The 26,912-nt window shown below is 43.9% G+C and overlaps 1 protein-coding gene across 1 annotated transcript in view; it reads right to left on the reverse strand.

Moving 5' to 3' along the window:
* Positions 1-880: 880 nt before the first annotated feature.
* The window catches only part of foxp1b (forkhead box P1b), a 108,947-nt gene continuing 82,915 nt past the window's right edge, over positions 881-26,912 (reverse strand). The window contains exons 8-17 of the mRNA XM_030776361.1: positions 22,734-22,841; positions 15,479-15,566; positions 13,723-13,806; positions 9,668-9,872; positions 9,188-9,264; positions 8,056-8,157; positions 6,265-6,386; positions 4,901-4,970; positions 4,270-4,436; positions 881-1,136 (exon numbers count right to left, since the gene is read on the reverse strand). Coding sequence (XP_030632221.1) covers positions 992-1,136; positions 4,270-4,436; positions 4,901-4,970; positions 6,265-6,386; positions 8,056-8,157; positions 9,188-9,264; positions 9,668-9,872; positions 13,723-13,806; positions 15,479-15,566; positions 22,734-22,841 — 1,168 coding nt within the window. The 3' untranslated portion in view covers positions 881-991. The remainder of the gene's footprint in view (positions 1,137-4,269; positions 4,437-4,900; positions 4,971-6,264; positions 6,387-8,055; positions 8,158-9,187; positions 9,265-9,667; positions 9,873-13,722; positions 13,807-15,478; positions 15,567-22,733; positions 22,842-26,912) is intronic.

Raw genomic sequence — 26,912 nt, forward strand, 5'->3', positions numbered from 1 at the left:
TTTTTTTTGTGTGTGTGTGTGTGTGTGTATGATGGCAAAAAAAAAATGTTGAAGGAAGCTTAAAAAAACAAAACAAAACAAAGAAAAAACAAAAAACCAAAAACATTCATTATCAAGTGCTGACCATCCAAAAAATATCCGCATGATGAGGTCTGATCAGTTGCAAAGAAAAAAAAAAAAAAAAAAAAAGAAAAAGAAAAAGAAAAGAAAAAAAAGGGAAAAAACCAGCAACTAAATATCACACACCAGCTAAGAGGAGCTTAGAATGACGAGAGGACATGACATTTTTTAACACATGCTAAACCCAAATCCCTCAAACATCACCACATCCTGTGAAAGAAGCAAATTCATGACGACTTGAAGGCAGTGATGATGAACTAGAACCATACACACACATACACACTGCGCTAAAGACATGTCCAAAGAAGGGGGGCTGACATTTATGTATGTGGGGGTGTGTGTGTGTGTGTGTGTGTGTGCGTATGTGTGCTCCACTGTAGTCCCATGTCGTGTGAATGTGTTGTGTGTGTGTGTGTGTATGTGTGTGTGTGTGAGTGTGTGTGTGTATCTCAGAGGGTCATATGCAGTCTTTTTAAGCTGCCCTGCAAAAAAAGTTCACGTCCACTCTGGGGTCTGAGTCTCCATGGCAACTGTGTGTAGAAGTCTCCAGTACCAAGCCAGGTCCATCCGACGCACGAGTAGAAATTCTATTTGTCTTTATTTTGTTTTTTGTTTTTTTTAATTTTATTTGTCTTCTCTTAAAACCAAAAGTAGAAATAACTCAAAAATACTCCCAAATGGAATATATTTTTTTTTCTCATCTTGTGTGTATTTCACTCTGTACTTTAATGGCACTAAGAGTAAATTGAAACATTTTTATAGCTGTCAACAGAGAGGACTGGGAAACCAGCCTGGTCTGTGAAGTCTGGAGTGATGTCACAGCTGATCTGAGTTCGTTTTGGCCTTTGGAGAGAACCAGGGAATATCAACTTTACAGCATGTCATCGGTCCCCTGGTCATCCTCATAATCTCTGTGGTGATCGAAGTCTGGACTGTGATTGGCTGTCGTGACGAGCGAAAGCGGGCCTTCGTGCTCCTCCGGGTCGAGTGGTTCCTCTTTAACGCTAATGTGATGCCTGGGGAGGAAAAGACCAGAACAGCAAGGTTACCACGGTTACAGAGGAATAAAAGCCCCCTGTTTGCTTTGTTTTTTCTTTTTTTTTTTGATGTATTTTTCTTTCCTTAAAAAGACACAAAGTCTGATGACTTTGGGGGGGGGGGGGGGGGGGGGGGGGGGGGGGGTGAGTGAAAGAGAAAAGGGGGGAAAAAGGAGGAAATGACTTTTCTTTAATGAAACACTAACAAACGACTCGCTGGAGTTGCTGATAATTTTCGCCTCCTTTTGAGGTATTCCAATACCGGGAGAAAGAGCTGACTGGCTCTTATTTATTTATTTCCTTTCCCCTCCTCTCCTCTTCCTTGAGCAGCAGACAACAGCGTATTCACTTAGAATTGATAAATGAGGAAGATGAACAACGCGCGACGGAGAAGGGGAAAGAATGGACTGTGTCGCGTGAAAAAAAAAACCCCCAGCGAGAGCGAACGCGGGCGCGCCTGTCAGGTTGGCGTTGGCGGCGGCGGCGGCAGCGGCAGCGGCGACGTCGGATCAGCGCCGAGCTGTGTGTTCCTCCCGTCCCGCTCGTTAACATGCAGGGCCCGCGCGGAAGGGTCTCCAGAGGACGACCCCTAGCCGGCTTCTATCATTAATCAACTTCACACAAGCCTGGCGTGTAGACACCACCACACATGCTTTAAACTGCTGAATTAATGCACGTTTTCACCGAGTGTCAATAAGGCAGGAGAAAACAACACACACACACACACACACACACACACACACACACACAAAACGCTGGCAGGGAAGCCAGCGGAGTGGGAGCTCAGTACAACATTGTGATAAGAAACACAACCCTTATGAGAATAATAACGCTGTCAGTTGTAAACAAGCCGGAAAAAGGAGGGAAAAAAAAAAACGAAAAAACAAAAACGAAGAAGCGTCTCGCAGCCTGGGCGAAAAAAAAAAAAAGAAAAAAAAAGACGGGAAAAAAAAAGGGATTCCCTGTGAGATGCAATGTGTCAAATTTCTCATTATGGAAGCACAGCAGGGACAGAGTGCAATGGAACAGGGCCTGACTGTGGTCTCGAGGAGGGGAAGACAAGAGAGAGAGAGAGAGAAAAAAAGCAAAAAAGAAAAACAGTAGCCACTGTAGGAGTTTCCCTGTGTTAATCAGCATTGGAAAGTGTACTGTATGGAGCCTCTGTACCCCCCCCCCCAACCCCCACACACACACTCACACCTAGTGTTTTTATTTATTTTTTATATAACACCACACTAAAACAGCCTCTCACTCTCTCACTAACATCTAATGTAGTTTGTTGCCTGGATTCAAGGGATGTAAACCATAGTAACAAGATACTGCATTTTGGTCAGAATAATAATGATGATAACAATAATAAGTAAAGGAAAAATCTGCCACGCTACTGGTCGGAGATCAAAGCAGCACCACAAGTCCCATCGCCTCGAGTCTCAATCTCTCACTGCAGGGCAAACGTGAAATTGTTATTATTACAAGGCTACAGAGAGGAACATGTGCTAGCATTCACTCCACTTATAATTAGGTACACTGCAATGTCAGCTCACCAACAGAGAGAAAAGCTTCAGTTTTAAGATTTCACGCTCACTGTTTGAATATCTACACTAACGGTGCAGGATGTTTAATTGGAAAAAGGTGATGAGACGTTCTGATTGGACAGCCAATTGTCAATCTCCTTTTAGTTTCCACCCAAGTTCACAAGACACTCATAAAAACTAAAGACATTTACTGAATACAAGGTGTTAAGCTAAGGATAAATGATGTGTTAAGGCATTTGGCCTAAGGGAATAGATTCTTTTTCAGCAGGTTCCTTTTGATTGTTTAGAAATGTTCAGGTTCTGTCTAAAGTTAAAAAAAAAAAAAAAAGATTCCCCAGCGGCATGAGAAGACGAAAAGCATTCGGTCAAAACGACCGAACGACCCGAACGAGCAAACGGCCGCAGTCCTTCTGGACGGGTACGTCCGAAGGCCGCTCGCGCTTCAAAACCCGCTCAGAACGAGTAAAAAACGATAAAATACAAAAAAAGCCCCTTCAGCGTGTCTAAACATCCTTGTGTGTGGTAGCCCCGTTTGTTTGTGTGCGGAGGAAAGCGCCTGAAGAGGCAGAGATAGGCAGAAACGCGGCGAGCCTTAAGGCCAACACCACCCATCCTGTCCCTGGCTTTCCTGCATCCCAGCCATGCCTCCAGCTACACTCCTTTTTTTCCATTTCCATCTCCACATACTCATTACCGCACCTCACTGCTCCTTTCAGCTGAAATTTCTCCTCTCTCAGTCCTGATATTTTACAGAGACAGCAATAAATCTCGCCCCAACGACAAAACCAACCCTCTCTCTTTCTCTCTCTCTCTCTCTCTCTTTTTCTTCTCCACATCTGGAAACCATGCCGACTGCAGGGTATTATTTTAAGGCCTAAAACAATTCAACAGTCACTCCAATACAACAAGTGTTTGGGGAGCTGCGGTTTCCAAACCGACCACAGCTACGCTTCATTAGAAATCTCCGACCATTTCTCAGAGACTAATTACGCTTCTTCTTGTTTTTCTCGCCATGGCTCCGAGGACCTCGGACGTGTTATGAGTCTTGTTTCGGGGGCAGACAAGATGGCAGCTCTGTCATCTTACATTGTAGAGTTTTGTAAATATTTAAACAAATCGAGGCAACAATTAGAGAAGAATTCGACACACACTGTTGACCTGTAGTAAAAACTGAGTTTATAAAACCCGCTCTTGAAATAACAGTGAGTCCTGCTATTTTCTTAAAAAAAAAACAAAAAAAAAAAACAGCCCTGAGCTTGTGAACCTTCCAGAAGGTGGAGTTTCCTTTTTCAAAAAAACAAAAAAGAAATGAAACAGCGTCGGTCTTTACCAACAATTAACAATTTGGACTTCCTTCATAAACCTCCAATTTGGTATAATTATAACACAGAGGCTAGAGTACTATTGTAGCAGGAGCTACATCAAATGCCATAAAGGTTCATGGGAAACAGTGTTGAACGCTTGGTAGCCCAACTGCATTTCCCTTTGCCTGTGTTAAAGACTGAAGGTTTGGGGGGGGTTGGTGTGTGTGTGTGTGTGTGTGTGTGTGTGTGTGTGTGTGTGTGTGCGGCACTCACATGGCGGACAGCGGAGAGCGTCTGGGGCTGCTGTCACAGCCGTCACTGTTACCGTGGTCTATCACCCCGTTCATCTCCTCTCGGATAGCGTTAGCCAGAGAGTTGAGAGTGGGACTTCCAATAGAAGCAGTAGTGTATAGAGGTATGTTGTTTTCTGCCATCGAAGCCTGAAAAAGCATGCAAAGAGCATGAGACAGAGAGAGAGAAAGAAGGAGAGACAGAGAGAGAGAGACAGAGAGAGAGAGAGACAGAGAGAGAGAGACAGAGACAGAGAGAGAGAGACAGAGAGAGAGAGAGACAGAGAGAGAGAGAGAGAGAGAGACAGAGAGAGAGAGAGACAGAGAGAGAGAGACAGAGAGAGAGAGAGAGAGACAGACAGAGAGAGAGAGACAGAGAGAGAGAGACAGAGACAGAGAGAGAGAGAGAGAGAGAGAGAGAGAGAGAGAGAGAGACAGAGAGAGAGAGAGAGAGAGAGAGTATAAGTCAGACATATAGTCACAGATGGCGTAAACTGCCTAGAGCTGTGGAGTGTTTAAGGCTGCGGTGTCATTCTGGACCTTGGCCATGAAGAAACACTGAGCCCCACCGTGCTGCCTGCCAAATGAGACGTTTGCCTGATTTTTTTCTTTACCTGGAAAGCGGCGGAGAGAGCCGGACCATAGCCCAAACTGGTCTGGATGTTCTTCACTAGCGCTGGACTTCTGGAGACATGACCAAATATATACAATAATTATATTTCATTTTGCTACCACCAAGTTCTTCCAGAGGGCAAAGTTAAACGCACAGTTCTGTCCTACAGAAAATTATACACACACATACACATTAACTATTCTATTTTATAGAGACATTTTATACTATTTATAATGTAGCTGATGGACTATAAAACAAATCCTTGGTAAGTCTGAAGAGAGTTAAGCTATCTCTTATAGCATACTTTAAGGTTGTGTAGATTGATAGACGCTCAAGTCTTATAACAACACAGCAATTCTGTTTCCAATAAAACACAGACACAAAATCAATATTTAGTGCTAAACTTACATATCTGCTCCTACAATATTTATGTAAATATCTGACATATGGTTATATATGGCTCCGTGGCATCATAGTTAAACACATTAAAGTGCAGTAGATCACTTCTGATGGTACAGTAGAGCAGACGCACGGTTGACAGCAAGCTGAGGAAGATGATGATGTATGAGAGGCTACATACAGGATGATGAAGAGGACAGGCTGTGTATGGGGGGGAGGAGGAGGAGGGGGGGTAACACAGAAGCAGGACATGCTGGGACAGAGCAGGATAAGAAAGCAGCAGGGAGGTTGGGGGGGGGGGGGCAGGGGGGAGTGCTTACTGTGCGAGCAGCTCGTCAAAGTTCGCGTTGTCGGCCGCGTATTTCCGTGGACGGCCTCGCTGTACGTGGCGGCCACGCCTAAACTCCTCATCATCAACGGTCCAATAGGACCCAAACTCATCCTCTACTCTCACAAAGCACTTATGCAGGGAAAGGTTGGTGCGAACTGCACCCTGGGGGGGGGGGTCAAAGGTGAGGCAGCAACAAACAGACGCGTTGACCACGACACGACAAAAGACAGGACGGAGAGGACAAACACACACACACACACACACACACACACACAGACAGACAGCAGACAAAGGGAGAAAGGGAGCGAATGAATGAGCACAAGCTTAAGCCAATGACAGCGGCAGTACATCACCCGACACACACACACACACAGCGTGAAGCGTTGGGCATGAAGCTAGAGAGCATGTGCGCAAAAAACAAACAAAACCAAAACCAAAACCAAAACAAAAACAAAAACAACAAAACGAAAAAAAAGCAAGCAAGGGTGCGCTGGCAGGTCAGGTCAGGTCAGGGCACACACACAGACGATGGAATGGAGCAGACGTTTTTTGTTTGTTTGTTTGTTTGTTTGTTTTCCCTTCCCAGCATTCGACAGCGCTGGGCTGAGGGGACGGGTCAAACGCTGCGGACGTACCCACTGATCTTCTGTGGTCGTCTCTTTTGGAACTCTACCTCGTCCACCGTCCAAACTGCTCCTTTTACGTTTTCTACTCGCACAAAACACTTGTGTAGACTAAGATTATGCCGCACTGCGTTCTGCAGTTGGTGTGAGAGAAGAGAAAGATTTCTATCAGTGCAAAAAAGACATTTCTAAAACACAGTTTTACAGTGAAACATAATATATTAAGAACATCTGTGGACTACAGTCTACCTTCAAACAAACGTGTTCAAAACCTAGGATTTTCTTTTCGTTTTTTTTTTTTTTTTTCCCCTTTTTTTCCCCTTTTTTTTTTCTTCCTTCTTTTTTTTCCTGCCAGCATATTTAGATGTTGGAAATTAGATTTAGTTGGAATTAGATATATGTTGCTGATGTTGAAATTACATTCATGTGTTTTCATTTTAATACACATTAATTCTGCCAACTACAGGTTAGTTGGAATTTTCTTCCATAATATTTACAATTCAAAAGCACTACTGATGAAGAGCCAATAGAAATGAACCACCTTAAACTAAAAACAAAACTCCAGACAGAACAAACACTCGCAGTCATACACACACACACAGTCCAATAAACACCAGTCTTTGGCATCTATCTCTTAGTTATGACTTCATCCAAAACTGAACAATGAGGGGAAAGACACAATTGCGACAACACGTACTTTCCACAAGGCCAATAATTTAGCTTTTCATCGAATGGTTTCTCGAGTATGTTAGGAGATATTTTGTAAATAAAGCATTCATTGACAACTGACTGTATATGCAGGTGTTGTCACTAGAGAGTTTTATCATACCGTTTGTCCTTAAGCCTAAGACGTTTTCAGGTTGGGGTTTTTTTTTTTTGTTTTTGTTTTTTTTTTTTTTATACTGACGCAAATGAAACAGAAAACCTTGGGAGGGAGGGAAAAAAAAAAACATTCTACTCAAATAATTGTATTTTCCAGGAAAGCTACTCACATTCTTCCAGAGAAAACATTTTAAAAATCACATTTAAAACAAGTCTGAATGAGAAGCCTCTGAAACTTTTGAGGCTCACAAAGTGAAATCATGTATGAGTGCTGGTTGCTTTTGCAAATGTAATCTGATCTTTTAGGGGGAAAAACTGCATTATCTCACAGATTTTACAACAGTAAAAAGCAGTGTGTGTGTGTGTGTGTGTGTGTGTGTGTGTGTGTGTGTGTGTGTGTGTGTGTGTGTGTGTGTGTGTGCGTGTGCGTGAGTCAGATGGGTGTTGGTGTTTATGACTACAGTGTGCCCATGGAGGGACTGTCAGTGTTTGTTGGAGCAGGAAACTAAAGTGCCCAGAGAGAGAGAGAGAGAGAGAGAGAGAGAGAGAGAGAGAGAGAGAGAGAGAGAGAGAGAGAGAGAGGACACACAGCTGCATAAAGGATAAACTACAGACAGTGTCATCACTGCTCTCCCTCTCCTTCCCTCTTTCTCCTCCTCTCTCTCATTCTCCCTCTGATTTTCTCTCTGTCTTTTTGCTGTGGAATGTTATGTTATCTGTCAGAGATGAACCTTGACTTCAAATGTTATATTTTTCTCGCTGCGAAATTTGCTAAAAAAAAGCCAAAAAAACGTTTGGAGACACTTTTGAGTATGAGTTTAACTGCCTTGAGTACGAGTTTCTCCTCAGCATATACATATATATATATATATATATATATATATATATATTAAACAAAAGTTAATCAAGTAACAAGAAGTAAATGTTTTGTCTGCCAACTTAGTGTCGTAACCTCAGAGAAAAGAGCGTGTGTGGGATTACCTTCCACGTTGCTGCGTTACGTCTGAAATAGGCGAACATTCGCGTGAACCAGTTGTAGATCTCATTTAGTGTTAGCTGTTTTTCCGGTGATTCAAGAATTGCCTAGAAACACACACAAAAAAAGAAAAAAAAGAAATAAAGAAATAAACAAACAAACAAAAAACATGTTCAGAATGTTTCACTACCTAAACAAACACCATTCATTAAAAAACAAAAAAAAAACAAAACAAAAACAAAAAACAAGCATATCCCAAAATAAGATATGGGTTCTTTTCTGTGTTTGTGTCTCTACGTGTGTGTGTGCGTGTGTGTGCGCGTGTGTGTGACACGGCTTGATCATGCATGTAAAACAGCCCTCAGCTCGTCCAATCTGAGGTGTGTGCTGCTTTATTTACCGAACGCTTTGGCGTCCTCATTCAAATACTCGGAATTGAATACATCTTTTTTTCTCTCTCTCTCTCTCTCTGTCCCTGCGTGCTGAGAAGCAGAACGCTTGTTTTTCTCCGACAGATTACAGAGGTGCCAATTATCCCAGCCACAGATTAATGCCGGAGATCAGAGATTAGCCAACTCCACTGATAATTGACTGGGCATCTTTAAGACGCTTCGCTCTTACTGTTGTGTGAAATGAATTTCATAATAATCACATTCACTCTAATGCTTAATCAGAAGCAATTGTTACATATGACCCTTTTTTTTTTTTTTTTTTTGGTGGTAGACGGGGAGCATTCTCGCACTCATTTGCAGATGGTTAATCTTGTGCTGCTTGTGGAAATTGTATTTAAAATTTAACAAGGGTCGAGAGAGAGAGAGAGAGAGAGAGAGAGAGAGTGAAAAAAAGACAGAAAGTGAGTGAGTACGTAAAAGAGAGAGAGAGAGAGAAAGAGACAGAGTGAGAGACAGAGAGTGACAGAGTGAGAAGAGAGACAGAGAGTCAGTGAGCGAGTAAGTAAGTGAGAGAGAGATAGAGAGAGAGAGGGGGAGGGAGAAAAAGAAGTAGCAGTTTGTGTGTAAGGTGAATACTTACAGAGCTATTTAGTGTTTGAATTGGCTGAGGTTGATTAAATAGTCTATTGTAAAAGGGGAGATTAAACACAGTGGCGGAGAGAGCAGGGGCTGATGGGATACGTACCTGTCTTATGAGTGAGGCGTACGTGAACGGGGGTCTGACATCAGCATTCATGTAGAACTCTTTGTTCTGACCGATATCTGTTTACAGGGATTAGACATGACGTATGAAGACTCGCCGTTTTTAACATAACAAAGAAACAAGCAAGTCTGGTCTAAACAGAAGACCTGAAGAGAACATGCGTGTGTGTGTGTGTGTGTGTGTGTGTGTGTGTGTGACACATTATTGTAATACATTATTGTACTTCTGCCCTCTTGTTCTGGTGTGAATGCACGTGTAAGTGTATCTGTCTGTACGTGTGTGTGTGTGTGTGTACATGTATGTGCGTGTGTGCCTGTTTATGCATTTGTGTCTATGTATATGAGATATACAAGACATAAGTAATGTCTTTTAATACAATACTTCCCCTCCTCCTTTTTGCCCTCACTGTTTTGGTGTGTGTGTCTGCGTATGTGTGTGTGTGTGTGTGTGTGTGTGCAGTACCTGGAGAGATGGGCATGTTGTATTTGTCTGAGTAGCGACGCCGCATGGGTCCAACGCTGTGCAGACTGGTTGGAGTGATGACTGAGTGGCTTTGGGACAGGGGCGTGAGTGGAGTCGTGGGGGTGGTCGGGGTCTGGGCTAAACTGAGAGGGGGGGAAGCATCGGGCGCTGTTTTGGACAGGGTGACGTTCGACACCAGATTCAGCTGCAACACAAAAACAACAAAATAAAAGTCAGTAATCAACCAACCACACACACACACACACACACACACACACTCAATGAATCTTTCTCCCAACACAGCCAGTATAATCATTAAACTGAGGAAATGCTTAACAAAGCAGGATTTCTCAGCTATCTCCATTTTTAGCCATGTAACTCCAGTGTACATATTCAAAACTGTCCAAGAGGAGAACATCTAGGGAATACAGTCTCAACCTTTACCCAATGCCATCCACCTTAGTGAACCGTCGGGGCTTGGGTTTGCAGCTGTCTGTAAACACCATGGCCTGGTGTAACTTTTGATTCCTCCTCCTTATCCACCATCCCTGACTTCATCCCAAACATCTCAGAGCTTCTCTCTCTCTCTCGCTTCGCATGTTCTGCTGGAGCTCTCCGGAGCTTGGCCCCAGCGTGTCGTGACAGCAGCCTGAGTGCTGTTGACTGAGTTCTGAGCGTGTGTCGGCGTGTGTAGGTTAGAGCAGCGTTGACAAAACGACAATGTAAATCTCGCCCACCGCCGAGAGGAGCGTTAATAATGCTGGGGAAGGAGGCGGCCAATCTGGGCTAATTACAAGCTGAAATTGTATTGTAAGGAGCCTAATTAGGAGACGCTAAGAGAGGGCCATCAACTGATTAAACGCTCTATCTCTCCGACCCTATCAGCGGGGAATGGACCAGCGGAAAGATGGCCCTAGAACATTCCGCAGAGTTTCTCTCTCTCTCTCTCTCTCTCTCTCTCTCTCTCTCGCTCTCTCTGGTAAGGAGAAGGAGGAGGAAGTTCAGCTGAAAAAGAGCATTAGTAATAATGGCTACAAGGTAAACTAATTAAGCTGGACAACTCCTGCTCCTGAGGTAGAGCGTGGCTGGAAGCAGATGTGGCCACTTCAGTCAGGGCTGGAGTTGGCCACAGGAGCCCCAGTCATGTGGAAAATCCCAGCCTGACCCGCCAGGCAGCTATTCATTTAGCGGCCAAGCTAGGAACACATATACAAACCCACCCTCTGCCACACACACACACACCCTCCCCCAAATTGTTCTAATTGCTAATTTGCCAAAGGAGGCCAGTTTTTCCAAATTAAACATGACTTTAGTGTCTGAGACAGGAAAAGCAAGCAAGAGAGGGAGAGAGGGGGAGAGAGAGAGAGAGAGAGAGAGAGGGAAAGAAAAAAAAAGAAAGGGAAAAAAAAAAAAAAAGAAAGAAAAATACTGCGAGCGGTTAGAAAGAGGTGTTTCATCCAATGACAATCATTTGCGGATTGTGCTAACAAATTAATGAAATGTCAGGGCTGCCGATTGCTTTGGAGGTATCAGATGTCTAATTGCGTGTGATAATGGGACTGGTGACAGTGGAGACAGAAGGGGCCAGTCCAGGTGAAATGCAGGCAGACAGTGTTTAACATCTAACCCTCCCCACACGGATCCGTCACGGACACCCAATTACCAGCAGCCTATTAACAGTCATTACCGGTGAGATGCCACTCGTGATAGACAGCTATGTAATAAAGAAATTGTGGGGCCAGCGCAGACAGAAAATTTCATCCTTGACACGCCATTGTCTACAAGAATTTGTAACCACTTATTTTTATTTTATTTAATTTTTTTTTTTTTTTGGCCAAAGTTAATTGATTTTTCCCTTTTCTTTCTTTTCTCTAAATGCTTTCTCTGATTTGTTAAAGATATGCCTTGGCACATTATAATGTTCGATAAGTCTCCTTTTTGGTCATTTTTATGAGTGTCTATTGACAAACAGAGGTATGTTTTTCTTTGGCAGGAACTACTGAAATTCATTGTTTAACATGAGTTAAAGTTTGTGTGTGTGTGTGTGTGCGTGCGCGCGCGTTGTCAAAACAAGAGAAAAATAAATGATTTTTTCAGTTAGTGTTTTTTCCTGACACGGTATTTGGGATGTGGGGGTGTTTTTTTCCAGACATGGGATATTCCTGCTTTGTTTTCACCTTCGTTCATATTCTCCGGCCATAAGCAGCAAAAAACCTCTCGACAAAAGGCCGGACGCGCTGGGAATGGCCTTGCTTTTGTTCCCCTCGCCATTTGGGTTCCCTCCAACGCAGGGACAAAATGAGACTTCAGACAGAAATTAATTAAATGGTAATTGGTGATCTAATTATACTGCCTTTGACTCAGAGAGCTGCAGAGGAAAATAAACAAATAATGAAAAAAAAAAAAAAGACTCTTTAATTACCCACAGAGAAAAGGTCAGATTTCTGACAAGAACGTTTTCTGACACTGACTACTCATAAGGAGCAAAGTCTAAAACATTTAGAAAAATACACTCACCAAGACAGCCTTAGCCTACAGTAACTGTTTGACTCTAACTCTGTGTGCTGATGATGAATAGTTTGCTACTCTCTGTATGAGATCAACTTGCCAAAAAAGAAAAAATATAAAATATATATAACAACATATAAAAATAAAATAAATATAACAACAGAATTGTTTTTTTGTTTTTTTTTAGTTTTTGGTCACACTCAGTCTGGTAACTAACCTTCATCGAAACAAACACTGAAAACACTGCCAGTTCCCACTCTGACCTCCCCTCTTTTCCCCGACCACGATCCTAACTGCGCTATCACTCCAACAGAAAGGCAATTTATTTGTATGGCGAGGTTTGTAATACTCCCCAGAGTGTGACGCTTAACACGGCGTCTGACATGGGCCTCTCTCTGTCAGTCCTGAGGGAGAGATGGGCACACTGCGCTATCTGCCTTCCCGACCACTTTTCATATACAAATATCCCCATGTCAGGTTTTCTCTCCACCGACTAATCCACACTATCAGTGTGTGTGTGTGTGACACGGACAAACCTCCAGCAGCCAGCCTTATTGTCATTCCCCTGTCTCTGGCCCGCTCTGTTTGTGTGTGTGCGTGCGTGAGGGCGTGCGTGTGTCTGTGTGTGTGTGTGTGTCTTTGTGCTGACTCTGTGTGGAGCAGAGCGGAGTGAAGCTGCTTGTCAATAGCTTCAGTTTAGCTTGAAACGAACAACAGCCTGTGCTAACACTCCTGTTAGAAGACAACATCTACTCTTTATTACTCTCTCTCTCTCTCTCTCTCTCTCTCTCTCTTTTCATTTCTCCTTTTTGCCATCAGCTCTACGGACCGGGGCTTCCAACACTGGAGCCTGAATCACAGGAGCTGAATGCAGAAATAGTAGAGGAGTTAGGAGAGCAGGTTAAATACGATCACACACAGAGAGAGAGAGAGAAAGAGAGAGAGAGAGAGAGTGTGCATTCCATACAGAGGAAGAGGGTCTAAGTACACACACTGAGAACACACACACTATAAACACTAATGTCACAGCCGAGAAAACCACTTCCTTCCATTCACACCAGCGCGGAAAAAAGTGGTGCATCAGATCGTTCAGTTAACGCTGTGCCTAAACAGAATTCAATTGATTTAAATATTGATTTAACCTTTATTTTCAATTAATGTCTGATTGACACAATGTTGAGTTATTATGCTGCAGCTCTGTAGCTGTAGCTCTGTTGAGAGGAGCTGTGCGTGCGTGCGTGTGTGTGTGTGTGTGTGTGTATGTGTGTCTAGGTGCTTGGACTTCATCAGTGAAACAAAATGAATAGTGCCAACAGACGCCACTTCAACAAACGATTCAGCTTTTCCTTGCATCGAACATCTGCTTTTGGCTGACAACTCGAGATTTATGAAAATATGGAAATGTGCTGTGACTTGGTCTCGCAATTCCAAAGAGAAAGAAAAAAAAACTGGCGAGAAAGAGAGAGAGAGAGAGAGAGAGAGAGTTTAAAAGAGGAAAGAGAGTGTATGATAGAAAGAGATAGGGCAATGACACCCTTGTTACTCACTGGCTGCGGAGGGGGTTTGGGCTCAGTGGACTTGACATGAAGATGAGTCATCATGGCTTGCAAACGCTCCTTGTCTTTCGCTAACTTTAATGAGAAACACACACAAAAAAAGAGAAGAAAACACAAATGAACAAAGATACAAACATTTTTTTTTTGCCTCATTCATCACCGTAATTGTTAGCAAATGTTGACAGGGGGAAGCATAGATACCCCTGAAGGAACAAAAAAAACAATCAAAAAGGTTGTCTTGACCTTCTAGAACATTCTGAACGTGTGTTCATTAATCCACAGTCTTTGTTTATGGACAGCTCCTTTCCTAAGAGCACTAAATGTTAAGCATCGCTTCAACTTAATACACTCGACCTCCACTCTGGTGGGCTAAAGCAGGACCTCCTGTCTACCTGCTATCTCTCTCTCTCTCTCCCTCCCTCTCTCTACCTCTACCTCTCTTTCTCTCTCTCACTCTCTCTGCCTGGCCCTGTTTTCCTTGCCAGCTGTCTCTGGGCTGCCACTTCACATTACAGAGAGGTGTTTTGTGTGAGGAAATGTCTGATAAATTCTCTCCGTTTGCCTGTCTCACTCACTCATGCTCAGGAGGAGAAGTAATAAAGGTGTACTAGGACTGGGACAAAATTCGCGTCTTGAGCGGTAGAGGCTTTCAACTGGTCTGTGGCAAAGCGATGTGTACAAACACACACGCACGCAAGCACACACACACACACCCACACACACACACACACACACACACACTTGTTCGCATGCTTGCGTTATGATACACAAGGCCAAGTAAGCAGTGAGATAAATGAGCTTTTCGACCCGGTTAAATTTGTAAAGTTTGGGCGGTATCCTCTTACGGCGGTGGAGTTTGTGAGGAGGCGCTCGTGTGAGTGTTGTGAATGTTTAGAGGAGTCTAAGCTCCATTGACCCTGACTAATCCACTCTAATGGAACATCAAAAAGAGAACATGGCTCCTCTCACTGCTAAATACAGAAACAGCTCACGTTCATAAGATAATAAAAACACAGCTCATCCAAAGATTATGTCTACGGCTCCACTTTTAAAAGCAGAATCCCTCCATACCATTGAACACAAACGATCAGCTTTTGCGATCGATATCCTTAATCGACACGGAGAACAGCCGCTGTTGTCGAGGGCTTGTGAATTTCACAAAGTGTTTTATTGGAGTGCCAAACAGTTAAAAGTCGCAAATGACTTTAAAACCCAGTAAAATTCAAAATGTAATTATCTTCTCTTCCTAGCCCGCGGCCCCTTCATATATCTTTGCCTGGCTGTCATGCATACATAACACATTTTTAATGACTGGTTACTCACAAATGTACAAAATAATTTCATTTTATTCCACCCCCCTCCATCTCTCAGCCACTGGTCATATCGCAGAGAGAGAGAGAGAGAGAGAGAGAGAGAACAATGCAGATGAGTGAAAAGAGGGATAGATGACAGAAGAAAACAGAGTGAAGGAGAGGTAAAGAAAGTGAGGTGAGCAAGTATGAGAGAAAGAGAGAGAGAGAGAGAGAGGGAGAGAGAGAGAGAGAGAGAGAGAGAGAGAGAGAGAGACAGAGAGAGAGAGACAGAGAGAGAGGGAGAGAGTGATTGAGTGTATGTGTGTGTCTGAGTGAGTGAAATCGTGAGTGAGATAAGGACAGAGAGAGAGAGAGAGAGAGAGAGAGAGATATGGAGAGAGAGATAAAAACGGAGAGAGAGAGAGGGGGAGAGCAAATGAAGAGAGAATCTATACCTGCAGTTCCAGCTGCTGTACGACCTGCATCTGTACCCTGCACTGGGCCGTGCTCCTGTCGTCCAGTGCGTGTTCGTTGTTCAGATGCCTGCAGAAAAACGAGACGTTTCATTTCAAACTTTACGTTTTACCGCAGCCTGTCCAGACGTTTGATAAAAGTTTCATGTCGTAATATGAAATTGCATTATCCAGGCACTCATTTTCTCTCTCAATATTGGAAAAGTATCAAAACGGCCACGGGTATATGCTCAGTGAAATGATCAAAGGTAAATAAAGGCATGCTCCTATCTGAAATATCTCATTTCTCTCCCTGCAAATAAGAATCATACAACATCATCTGCATAACGCAACAAAAAAAAAATTGCTCTTTATGTAAGAAATCCATTTTTCATGAAGAGCTCTCCTATCTGCTGCTGAAAGTTGCGCAGATAAGGAAAATGACATGAGGAATTTCAGGTGAAATGTGGGGTTGTAAATCAGACAGGGCGTATTCCCTAAAACCTTTCCGCACCCCCCCCACCCCCACACACACCTCTCCTCTATCTTTTTAATTATTTAATTTTGTACACACGCGCACGCGCACACACAGTGAGAAAAGTCATCTTGTTTAAGTGTCCGATTTTTGCAGTTAATTATGTCATTCAGATTATGAGACCTCAAATGAAACCAGAAGGAAAGGCAAAGGACAACAAGAAGAGGAGAGAGAGAGAGAGAGAGAGAGAGAGAGAGAGAGAGAGAAGAGAGATGAAATCTGCCACAAACTTGAATTATGAATATAATTATTGCTGATTATTTTATACTGTGAAGATGTTCTCCTTTTTCACCACGTTTTTAGAACTAATCTAAATAAGTCGCTGGCTGGCCCAGGCAGGAGACGGAGACTGTTTCTTTCTTTTTTTTTTTTTTTTCCTACCGTGATTTATATAAAACGGAGAAGATAAGGTTCGCCAGTGAAGGGAAATATGATTGGAGGATTTTTATCAGGCCCTGCGCATGAATTACTGTTTGAAAATGCTTATGCAGTGGCGTTTCATTAATCATTTAATCATAATCCGAGCAGGATGTTTGAGCTGATTTCACAAATACCCTTCCATTTCAGTGCTTTATTATGCCCTCTAATGGACCCAATATATTATATATATATCATAAATTACATCACATCGCCAGTGACCATGTAGGTCACTGTCACCAGGCTCTGTGTGTGAGGGTGTGTGTGTGTGTGTGTGTGTGTGCGTGTGAGCAGCGACAGCGGGGAGAGAGAATGGGTGTTGCGGAGGGCCTGTTCTTTCGGGAACGCTTCTTTTTTTCCCCTTTCTTTCTTTCCCTTCTCGTTGTCGTTTACTGGGAAAGGAAAGGCGAGCGGACCTGTCCAGTTACAGGGCTGATGACTGACAATGCCTCCGGTGATGAGGTCAATCAATCTACCGCAGACGCGGACCCAGAATCAAACGCATAGAGATGTATGGAGACTACACACACACACACACACACACACGCGTGCACGCACACTCACACACACACACACACACATACAAATACTCTGAGAGGAAAAACAGATGTGGTTGTGTGTGGGGCAAGATGAGAAATTGATGCAGTTCTGTTTGTGAGTGAAGGTTGTTACTCAGAAAGAGGTGATGTTAACCTTGAGGACCGATGCTTGGACCAATGATTGAAACGTCCAAGGGAAGTACCATGTTTTTCAGAGAAATGACTCCATGAAAGTATCTTTTCAATAAATGTTGAAATGACTCACACACGCGCCCGCGCACACACACACATACGCACACACACACATTGCCTTTATGTATATTTAAAATTCATCACTTTCAAACATAACGAAGAGATTAGAAATGGCTAATATTTAGAAACGAGAATGGTAAATTCCACATTCGTCTAAATCTATTGTGTCCACTCTGAGTGTTTCATCAGTCTGCTTGAAGTGAGACGCCATTTAATTGGCCGAGATGGAAAAAAAAGAGGAAGAGAGAGAGAGAGAGAGAGAGAGAGAGAGAATAAACACAGGACTACATTTCGAGGGAAAAAGCGAATAGGTAAAGACATATGGACTCTAATTTAAGTGGCACGAGGTACATTTTCAGTGAACGCTGTTATACGTGACATGCTTTGGAATTTGCTCTTCGTGGAGAGCCATATGCCCTCCTTTCTTTTCATCCTTTGTTACGCTGGACGTCTTTTTTCTCTCTCTCTCCCTCTCTCCCCCTTCTTCTAATGACATGGAGAGTCACAGTGCATAATTAATAGGAAATGAAATATTCAAATGTCCCTTAATGCAGCCCAGTGAAGGGTGTCTGGACTGGAGGAGTCTAGGATATGGGTGGGTGTGTGTGTGTGTGTGTGTGTGTGCGTGCGTGTGTGTGTGGAGTGGAGGGCGGGGGTAGTGTCTGACATCGGGAGAGGCTACAAGCGTTGGCATGTGTCACTTTCGGGACTTCAAAATGAAGCGCATTTTAAAAGTTTCTTGGCAGAATGACAGTCCTTAATGTAAAACGCCACAATAAAAAAAGAGCTTCCTTAAACAGTCAGCATTTTTACATATCACTGACTCTGCTTTCCGTCTTCCTTTGTGTGTGTGTGTGTGTATGTGTGTGTGTGTGTTTAATGACACATCCTGGAACCAAAGCTATAAAACAGCAGAACACACACATATCTCTCTGTTTAATCACTGGGCAAACTTTTGATGGCTTCCATTGTTTATTGTTCTCTCTCCGTCCGTGAAGCCGTGCAATGTGCAAACGCAAATATGAACCAAAGAAAATAACATCAATCATTCAACCTCTTTACATATTTTGTCTGAGTAATTAGAGTTTGGAATTCACCTTCATGTTCTCTCAATGCCTCTATTGTTTTTAAAGTTTAACATTTGATTTTTGATTTTTGGAAAGTGTACACGCTACACGTATTGCATGTCACAATTCGCAGACAGACACGCGCACACACACAGACACACACACACACACACACACACCGCATATCCCCCACAAACACACACACCCAAAGCAGTAAACAGATCTAAATTAAACAGAAAGTAGTTATGTGCAATATTTGAAGAAGGATATATGGCTTAAATACTCAAAGCACCAACTTTGACTTGAGAGAGAATTCTCTCTTTTTCCCACACACACACACACACGCGCGCATATATCCTCCCAGACACACACTGTCCTTGTCCCTGTTCCTCCTTTTGCAAACACAGACAAACAGAAACCATCACTCTAAAACATAAACAGACTCACACAAACGTAATCCAAAATAAATGCATAGCAACACACACAACACACCCTCCTCAACAGTAAAATATAGAGCTGAAAAAGTTTCTCAGTCTGTGTGTGTGTGTGTGTGTGTAAGTCTTAATAATTAAAGCACTAGAGGGCAGTGCAGGGTTTGGTTCAGTCTTGACCTCTGAGAGGTCAAAGGCCTCAGGATGCTGACCTCTATCAAACAAACAGCTTGCTGTCCAGACAACTGGACCCTCCCTTATCTCACTCTCAAACCAAAATCAGAAATCAGACCACAACCCTCCCCCTCTTTTTTTTCATTTTTTTTTTTCATTTATCGGCATAGTGCAACTGAGTATGTCATGTTTTCTTTCAAATACAGAATAAATACCTTCTGAGTTTAAAAAAACAATCCAGTGCTGTGTTGGTTGTTGCTGTTGGCATTGCTAAGAGAAATCTGGTTGGCGTTAAAAGCGCGGCCCACCTTCCTCTCCACTTGCGGTCCCACCGATCAACACATCTCTTCTGCTGAGTAATCACTCTCATGTCTTACCTCTCCTCTCCACTCCTCTTCTACTAAAAGAGCCTCTTTCACACACTGCACACACCTGATTCGCTCATTGTTATTACTTGTGATTCTTTTGGGGATAACCTCAGACGACAGGCATTGGGGGAAGAGTTTTTCTTTACTTTGTTTTTTTTTTTTTTTTTTTTCTTCATGTGGAAGTGCTTACAGCTTTTGAGCGTTAACACCTTGGTGAGCAGCTTTCTCTCTCTCTCTCTCTCTCTCTCTCTCTCTCTCGTCTGAACAAAGGCAGCTTTGTGGAAACTCTCCAAATGTTTTCTTAACATGTTCCAAGCAGTTTAGGGCAGGCAACTAAAGTAAACAAGATGTGGCCGTGATAAAAACACTTGTAAAAACATTGCAGAGTGAGCTTAGTGACTTTTCAAAGAGAGCTTTTAGTGAGAGGGCTCCCATTCTAATTCCTATCATTTTTATAAACAAATGCTGAGGGAACGTTAGAGGAACAAAGAGGGGGGAAAAAAAGCAAAGAAAAGAAAAGAAAAAAAAAAGCAGCGGATTAAGAGAGACACTCCCTGGACTGAAATGCACAGTAACGCAGAAGAAGAAGAAGAAGAAGAAGAAGAAGAAGAAGAAGAAAAAAAAAGGAGAGATCATTTTACGACATGTGCTCTGTTTAGATACTCTGTCTTCGCTGAAAAAAGTTAAGCGTTCTTTTCTACTGGCAGTGGACACTGCATATTAACATTTTCTCTAGCAGGTAAACACAAGTCAAAGATAGATTATCTTATTATCTCCTACGCGTTTGCAGTTACCTCCAACCTTTTAAACACCCTTTCAAATAAACCTGTCTCAAAGTGTCTGCCCCCCCCCCCAAAAAAAACCCCCAGAAAAAGTAACAAAGAGACAGAGAGAGTCTGTGTGTGTGTGTGTGTGTGTGTGTATGTGTGTGTTTGTCAGGGGGCCCCCACGGTGTTTCTTGCCTGCTTGTTTTAATTTCATTCTGGGATAATGGAACTTTGTCACATCTTGTTTAAAAGCCAACTAATCCAGGGGCGAGAGAGAGGCACTGATCTGCTGCCACACACTCGGATGTTCTCATCTCGGCCACAGCACTGTTATGTGTTGGATTACACACAGGGAAGATTAGCAAAGCCAGGGGAAAAAGGAGGAGAGGAATGTAAGCCACAGACTGGGTTCAGACTGTAAGCTCTGAGTCTGAGGCTGATTAGGACTGCTCTCTGCAGACGTTTAGCTTGGTTACAGTGGACTTTAACACAGGGCTGCCTGCTTTACCATGGCTGCTCTCTGCAGACGTTTAGCTTGGTTACAGTGGACTTTAACACAGGGCTGCCTGCTTTACCATGGCTGCTCTCTGCAGACGTTTAGCGTGGTTACAGTGGACTTTAACACAGGGCTGCCTGCTTTACCATGGCTGCTCTCTGCAGACGTTTAGCTTGGTTACAGTGGACTTTAACACAGGGCTGCCTGCTTTAGCATGACTGCTCTCTGCAGACGTTTAGCTTGGTTACAGTGGACTTTAACACAGGGCTGCCTGCTTTACCATGGCTGCTCTCTGCAGACGTTTAGCGTGGTTACAGTGGACTTTAACACAGGGCTGCCTGCTTTACCATGACTGCTCTCTGCAGACGTTTAGCTTGGTTACAGTGGACTTTAACACAGGGCTGCCTGCTTTACCATGGCTGCTCTCTGCAGACGTTTAGCTTGGTTACAGTGGACTTTAACACAGGGCTGCCTGCTCTACCATGGCTGCTCTCTGCAGACGTTTAGCTTGGTTACAGTGGACCTTAACACAGGACTGCCTGCTTTAGCATGACTGCTCTCTGCAGACGTTTAGCTTGGTTACAGTGGACTTTAACACAGGGCTGCCTGCTTTAGCATGACTGCTCTCTGCAGACGTTTAGCTTGGTTACAGTGGACTTTAACACAGGGCTGCCTGCTCTACCATGACTGCTCTCTGCAGACGTTTAGCGTGGTTACAGTGGACCTTAACACAGGGCTGCCTGCTTTACCATGACTGCTCTCTGCAGACGTTTAGCGTGGTTACAGTGGACTTTAACACAGGGCTGCCTGCTCTACCATGACTGCTCTCTGCAGACGTTTAGCGTGGTTACAGTGGACCTTAACACAGGGCTGCCTGCTTTACCATGACTGCTCTCTGCAGACGTTTAGCTTGGTTACAGTGGACCTTAACACAGGACTGCCTGCTTTAGCATGGCTGCTCTCTGCAGACGTTTAGCGTGGTTACAGTGGACTTTAACACAGGGCTGCCTGCTTTAGCATGACTGCTCTCTGCAGACGTTTAGCGTGGTTACAGTGGACTTTAACACAGGGCTGCCTGCTTTAGCATGACTGCTCTCTGCAGACGTTTAGCGTGGTTACAGTGGACCTTAACACAGGACTGCCTGCTTTAGCATGACTGCTCTCTGCAGACGTTTAGCGTGGTTATAGTGGACTTTAACACAGGACTGCCTGCTTTACCATGACTGCTCTCTGCAGACGTTTAGCTTGGTTACAGTGGACCTTAACACAGGACTGCCTGCTTTAGCATGACTGCTCTCTGCAGACGTTTAGCGTGGTTACAGTGGACTTTAACACAGGGCTGCCTGCTTTAGCATGACTGCTCTCTGCAGACGTTTAGCGTGGTTACAGTGGACTTTAACACAGGGCTGCCTGCTTTACCATGGCTGCTCTCCGCAGACGTTTAGCTTGGTTACAGTGGACTTTAACACAGGACTGCTCTGCTGAGAGAAACTTACAGCGTTGGGGTGGAAGAGACAGTCAAAGCCGTCAGGAAAAAGCGTTTCAGTTATAGCCGTTGTGTTAATGTGAGATAAATTAACACAAAAACACTGTGTTCTTCAGAAGAAAATGAGAAGTGTGAGGTAAAGAAAAAACCCCCCAGAAAGACAGAAAGAAAAAGAAAGAAAAAGAAAGAAAGCTACAGGAAGCCACAGTGAGCTTGGGAAGAGTTTCTCTCTGTCCAGAGACAAGGGCAAACCCGCCGTGTGCCCCCAGTGTGGGCAGTCACAGATAAACATCCTCCTGGCGTTTGTTTGGGAAAAACTGCCAGCCATCGCTATGGGCAACGCACTTATCACAGGCATTATCAGCCCCTGTCGCGTCCAAAGGAGACCAACTACACGCCAGAACCCAGAGAGAGAGCGAGAGAGAGAGAGAGAGAGAGAGAGAGAGAAAGAGAGAGAGAGAGAATTGGGCATGACAACCTAAAACTAAGCACCCACATACTGCTTTCCTTACCGTGCTGTCCCGGAGAGGGAGAGAATTACACAGAAAAGCAGCCAACACAACTGCTCCAGAGATACGCTGTTAAACAAGGGCTGCAGAGACCGAGGACTGTGCTTAAGGTTAACCTTCAGGAGAGACAGACACAGTGTGTGTGTGTGTGTGTGTGTGTGTGTGTGCGTGTGTGTGTGTGTTTGTAGGAATGAAGAGTAGATTTAAGGAGACTTACTTTAGGAATGACTGAAAATCATCAAACACAGCTTCGCAGCCGGGCCATTTGCACACTCCGTGACCATACAGCGGATGACTGTGTTGGGAATGATCTTCAAACGTTGACCTGCATGTGAGAGAGAGAGAGAGAGAGAGAGAGAGAGAGGGAGAGAGAGAGAGAGAAAGAGATTTTTAAATATGAATATTTCAGACTCTAGAGCTCTACACTAGTCCTCTGCTCTGTATTACTTACTAATACTGCGATGATGTGGACACATATGTCCACTAACGGTAACACACACACACACACACACACACACACACACGCGTACCATTCCCATGGACGCTCTAATAATCTTACACAGTGTACACACACAGCATCATGAGAACAGTCACATAGCTAAGCTGACTGAGTCAGGCATTTTCATAAGAAAGTCATTAATTGTGATAGTTAATCTCTCCAAGGGATGGTCCCACAGGACTAAACTCAAACCCTGGCAACAGGTTTGACTCTAACAGCACACTGACTCGCCGCTGACCTCTGACCCTCAAGGAAGTAAGTGATCAGTTTGGCTCTGAGAATTGTGTTTCCTGCCCAGCTGGAAGTGAGAGCACTACAGGGCTATAGCTTAACAAAAGCCAGCCAATCAATACGTAACTATTTAACATCTCTGATCTAAACAGCGGAGACGCTTTGATCTGGGCCAAGAGGCTTCCAGTGAAAAAAAACAAAAAAAACAAAACAAAACAAAACAAAAAAATGCTGTGACCCTTCCAAAGCGCAGTTCATGATCCACCTGGGCCAGGCCAGCCTTTCCCACAACAGGAAGCTCCCCTAATCCATCTAGAAGGTTCCTGCCAAGCATAAACTGCAAACATTCTTGCCCGTGAGCGACTCGTTCATAGGAGGAGGACAAAAGTCAGCGCTGTCTGACACACAAACACACACACACACACACATACACACATATAACGTGCCCTTCTGACCGAACTCAGGGAGACCCTCCGTACGGTTTTGAAAGCCACAAGCAAACTAGGCAACCTCTTCCATATGCCCGAACAAAAGGGCTGAGCATGCAACCAACAGGCCCGGTGAGGATGACGTCGAGTGGGGAGGCTTTTAGCAGGACAGGCCACCATATGGAGCCGGACAGAGACCGCAACACCCAGGACCGAGTTACATGAGTCTGGGGAACCCAGTTCTCTCCCCACCACCTGTTCTTCACTCCACTGGAACATTACCATTGCTCCTAAAGACACTACATACCTAATAAGTCAGATACACTGAGAGGTACTTATAGATACACTGGTGCTATAAACTATAAGGAGACATGGTTAAAGTAATCATCTACATCACAACTGTCACCTAGGACAAACAAACATTCTCTCTCATCACTTTAAAGAGGATCAATGATTTTTTTTTTTTGGTTTGCTTAACCAGCGTCCGATTTCACTGCCACATTTCATTAATATTTTTTTGGGGGGGGGGGGGGGAGCATAAAGAGAAAAGCAACTATTTTATTACGGTGTGACAGGTTTCCTAGAAAAAAAAAACAAAAAACCCAGAAATGTTAAGATTAAAATCTAATTTGTACAGATATTAGCAGAGCTGTGCTTGAAGTAAGAAAATGTTGAAGGGTCGTGGAAGGTTTTTCCTGGATTATAATTACTTGCTTAAGAGTCCACGTTGTTCATAACAAGTGATAATTGCTCTGCAATTAAGAGGCAGCCAACCGCTCATGAATGTGTTTAACACCCCCCCCCCACCCCCACCCTTCCCAAAAAAAAGGGACATTTCTTTCTTTCTTTTTTTTTTTTTAAATTCAATTATGAATTATGCATACGTGTTAAGACCTCTGTTTTGATACAGCTAATAAATAGATGTGGAAGATCTATTATAATGAGTTTTTTAACAAGGAAATGCCTTGACTGGCGAATGTAGCAACCGTTTTTAATTTAAGGAAATCTTGTTTTTTTTTTTTTTCTCTCCCCTCCAAATAGGCTTGTTGCTTAATTCTGTATTAATAAGATACTGAACTGAAGGAGTGTATTGGGAATTGATGTTTGGGAGGCTCTCAGGAAACCGCTAGCCCCAGCACTCCTATGCTGGATGACTAAACAGGTTTAAATGACGGAGTTTACAGTAAACGATTAACATTAACGTAATAAGAGAGGAGTGTGGGGGGGTTCGTAAGGTTGTCTCCCTCATTTACACCTCCCTCTTATTCCAAAACGCAGCCCCCTCGCAGTCTGCCGGCCTCTCACACACCACCCTATGTCTCAGTAGGTCTGTGAGACAGCCAGAAGGGAGACAACTCTAATGATCTTGTTACAGAAATATGGGAAAGCGTGTCATCTGAGAGAGAGAGAGAGAGAGAGAGTGAGAGAGAGAGAGAGAGAGAGAGAGAGTGAGAGAGAGAGAGAGAGAGAGAGAGAGTGAGAAGGGAGAACAGAAAAAGAGAGAGAAAAACCAAGAGGGTATTTAGGCAAATCCTTGTGGTATGCTTTAACATACATCCAAGAGCATCAACGGCGGCGGGGGAAAAAAAAAACCACCCAAAACCAAAGAGCCGAAAACTGTTGCGCTGGCCTACGCTGCACGCGATCCTCTGTGTGAGATCTAATGGCATTTGAATAAGAAACTCTGAGAGTGAAGAGTGAGAGAGAGAAAGTCGCAGGGCTAGGGGTGGCTTATGTCTTTATCGCAGAGCAGTCCGACGCGTTCAGAGCCAATCCTCAGACAGAGGGCATAGACTGAGAGTGCTAGTCCAAATATCATTACACTCTGCCTTTACATCGTGATGAACAGTTCTCCTCTGTGGCCCTGGCTGTCCCCCAAAGACCCCCGGCCCTGCTCCCCTCCTCTCCTCTCCTCTCCTCCCAATGCACCAGGGACTTCCCCTAAATGATTTAATTATCATTTTGAGAGTGTAAGATCAATTAAAGGGGAGAGAGAGAGAGGGGGAGAGAGAGAGAGAGAGAGAGAGAGGGGGAGAGGGGGAGAGAGAGAGAGAGAGACAGAGAGAGAGAGAGGGGCAAGCCAAATCTGATTATTTATCTCTGAGTGCCAGTCCCAGAGCTGGGTGCACTGATGGATGCTGGGAAAAAGAAGAAGAGGGGCGACTTAAAGATAAAGATGATTTTTTTTTTTTAATGCAATGTTCCAGAACGTAATCTCAGTTTGGGGAGTCGGGGGGGCATAAATGACAAACATTATATGCATGCTTCCGAGTGAGTCGTTTTTTAAAAGAATATAATCGTCATGTAACGCGCGCACACGTTCGTCTCAGACGGGTGTCAGGGGCTCTTCTCAGAACGAAGAAGAGGCTAAGGGGGGGGGGGGGGTACCTTGATTGACAAGCAGAGGGGCTTTGATGGTACTTGGGGTGTGTTTTGTGGAAAGGAATAGAGGCCCCCCCCCACCTCTCATCTCTCTCTCTCTCTCTCTCTTTCTCGCTTTCTATGTGAAGGCTTTTAAGAGCAGAAACATACTGGGGGTTTCGGTGTGTCTCCTCTGATTGAATTTCTCTTCCTTTCTTTTAAGACGGAAGCAAAAGGCCAGAGAACGATGCCGCTGGATGCACTTAAGGTTTTAGTTGCAGGCGTCTGTGTGCCCGGACTGATTTTATATGACATATGAAACTAACTACGCGGTACTTAAGCCCTGCGCTGAAGCAATCCGAGAGCACCGCAGAACCCAGACGCGTCCGCACTCAGCCCCCCGTTCCTCCAGCCCTGACAAAAACACTCACCAAAAAAACCTCCCCCTCTACATCAATTAAAAGTTCATTAAGTTCAGCTTCAAGAGGGGGGAAACCGATGCTTTCTATTTACACTCTGCGCCAACCATTACTTATGCAAATCCGTGGGTTTAAGCAACAAAACGGCCGATCGATACCATTCAATATCTCCCCGTTTTCCCACAAAACGATGTACCGACATGACACGTGACAATACATTTTACCGCACGTATTTGCATGGCAATGATTAAAGGGCCCCCCCCCCCCCCCCCCAAAAAAAAAAATTAGGCATATAATTTCTTTCTGATTTGACTTCATGTTTAACAAGTTATTCCACCTTATTTATTTATTTATCCGAGCGCGTCGGTCCCGTTCTACATTTCGGTAATGAAAGAGAGAATTGTGGAAGGAAGGAGAAAAAAATAAATAAATAAAATCACCTGCTTGCTTTTCTGACA

Source organism: Chanos chanos, chromosome 6, assembly GCF_902362185.1.
Source record: "Chanos chanos chromosome 6, fChaCha1.1, whole genome shotgun sequence".
Lineage (NCBI taxonomy): Eukaryota > Metazoa > Chordata > Actinopteri > Gonorynchiformes > Chanidae > Chanos > Chanos chanos.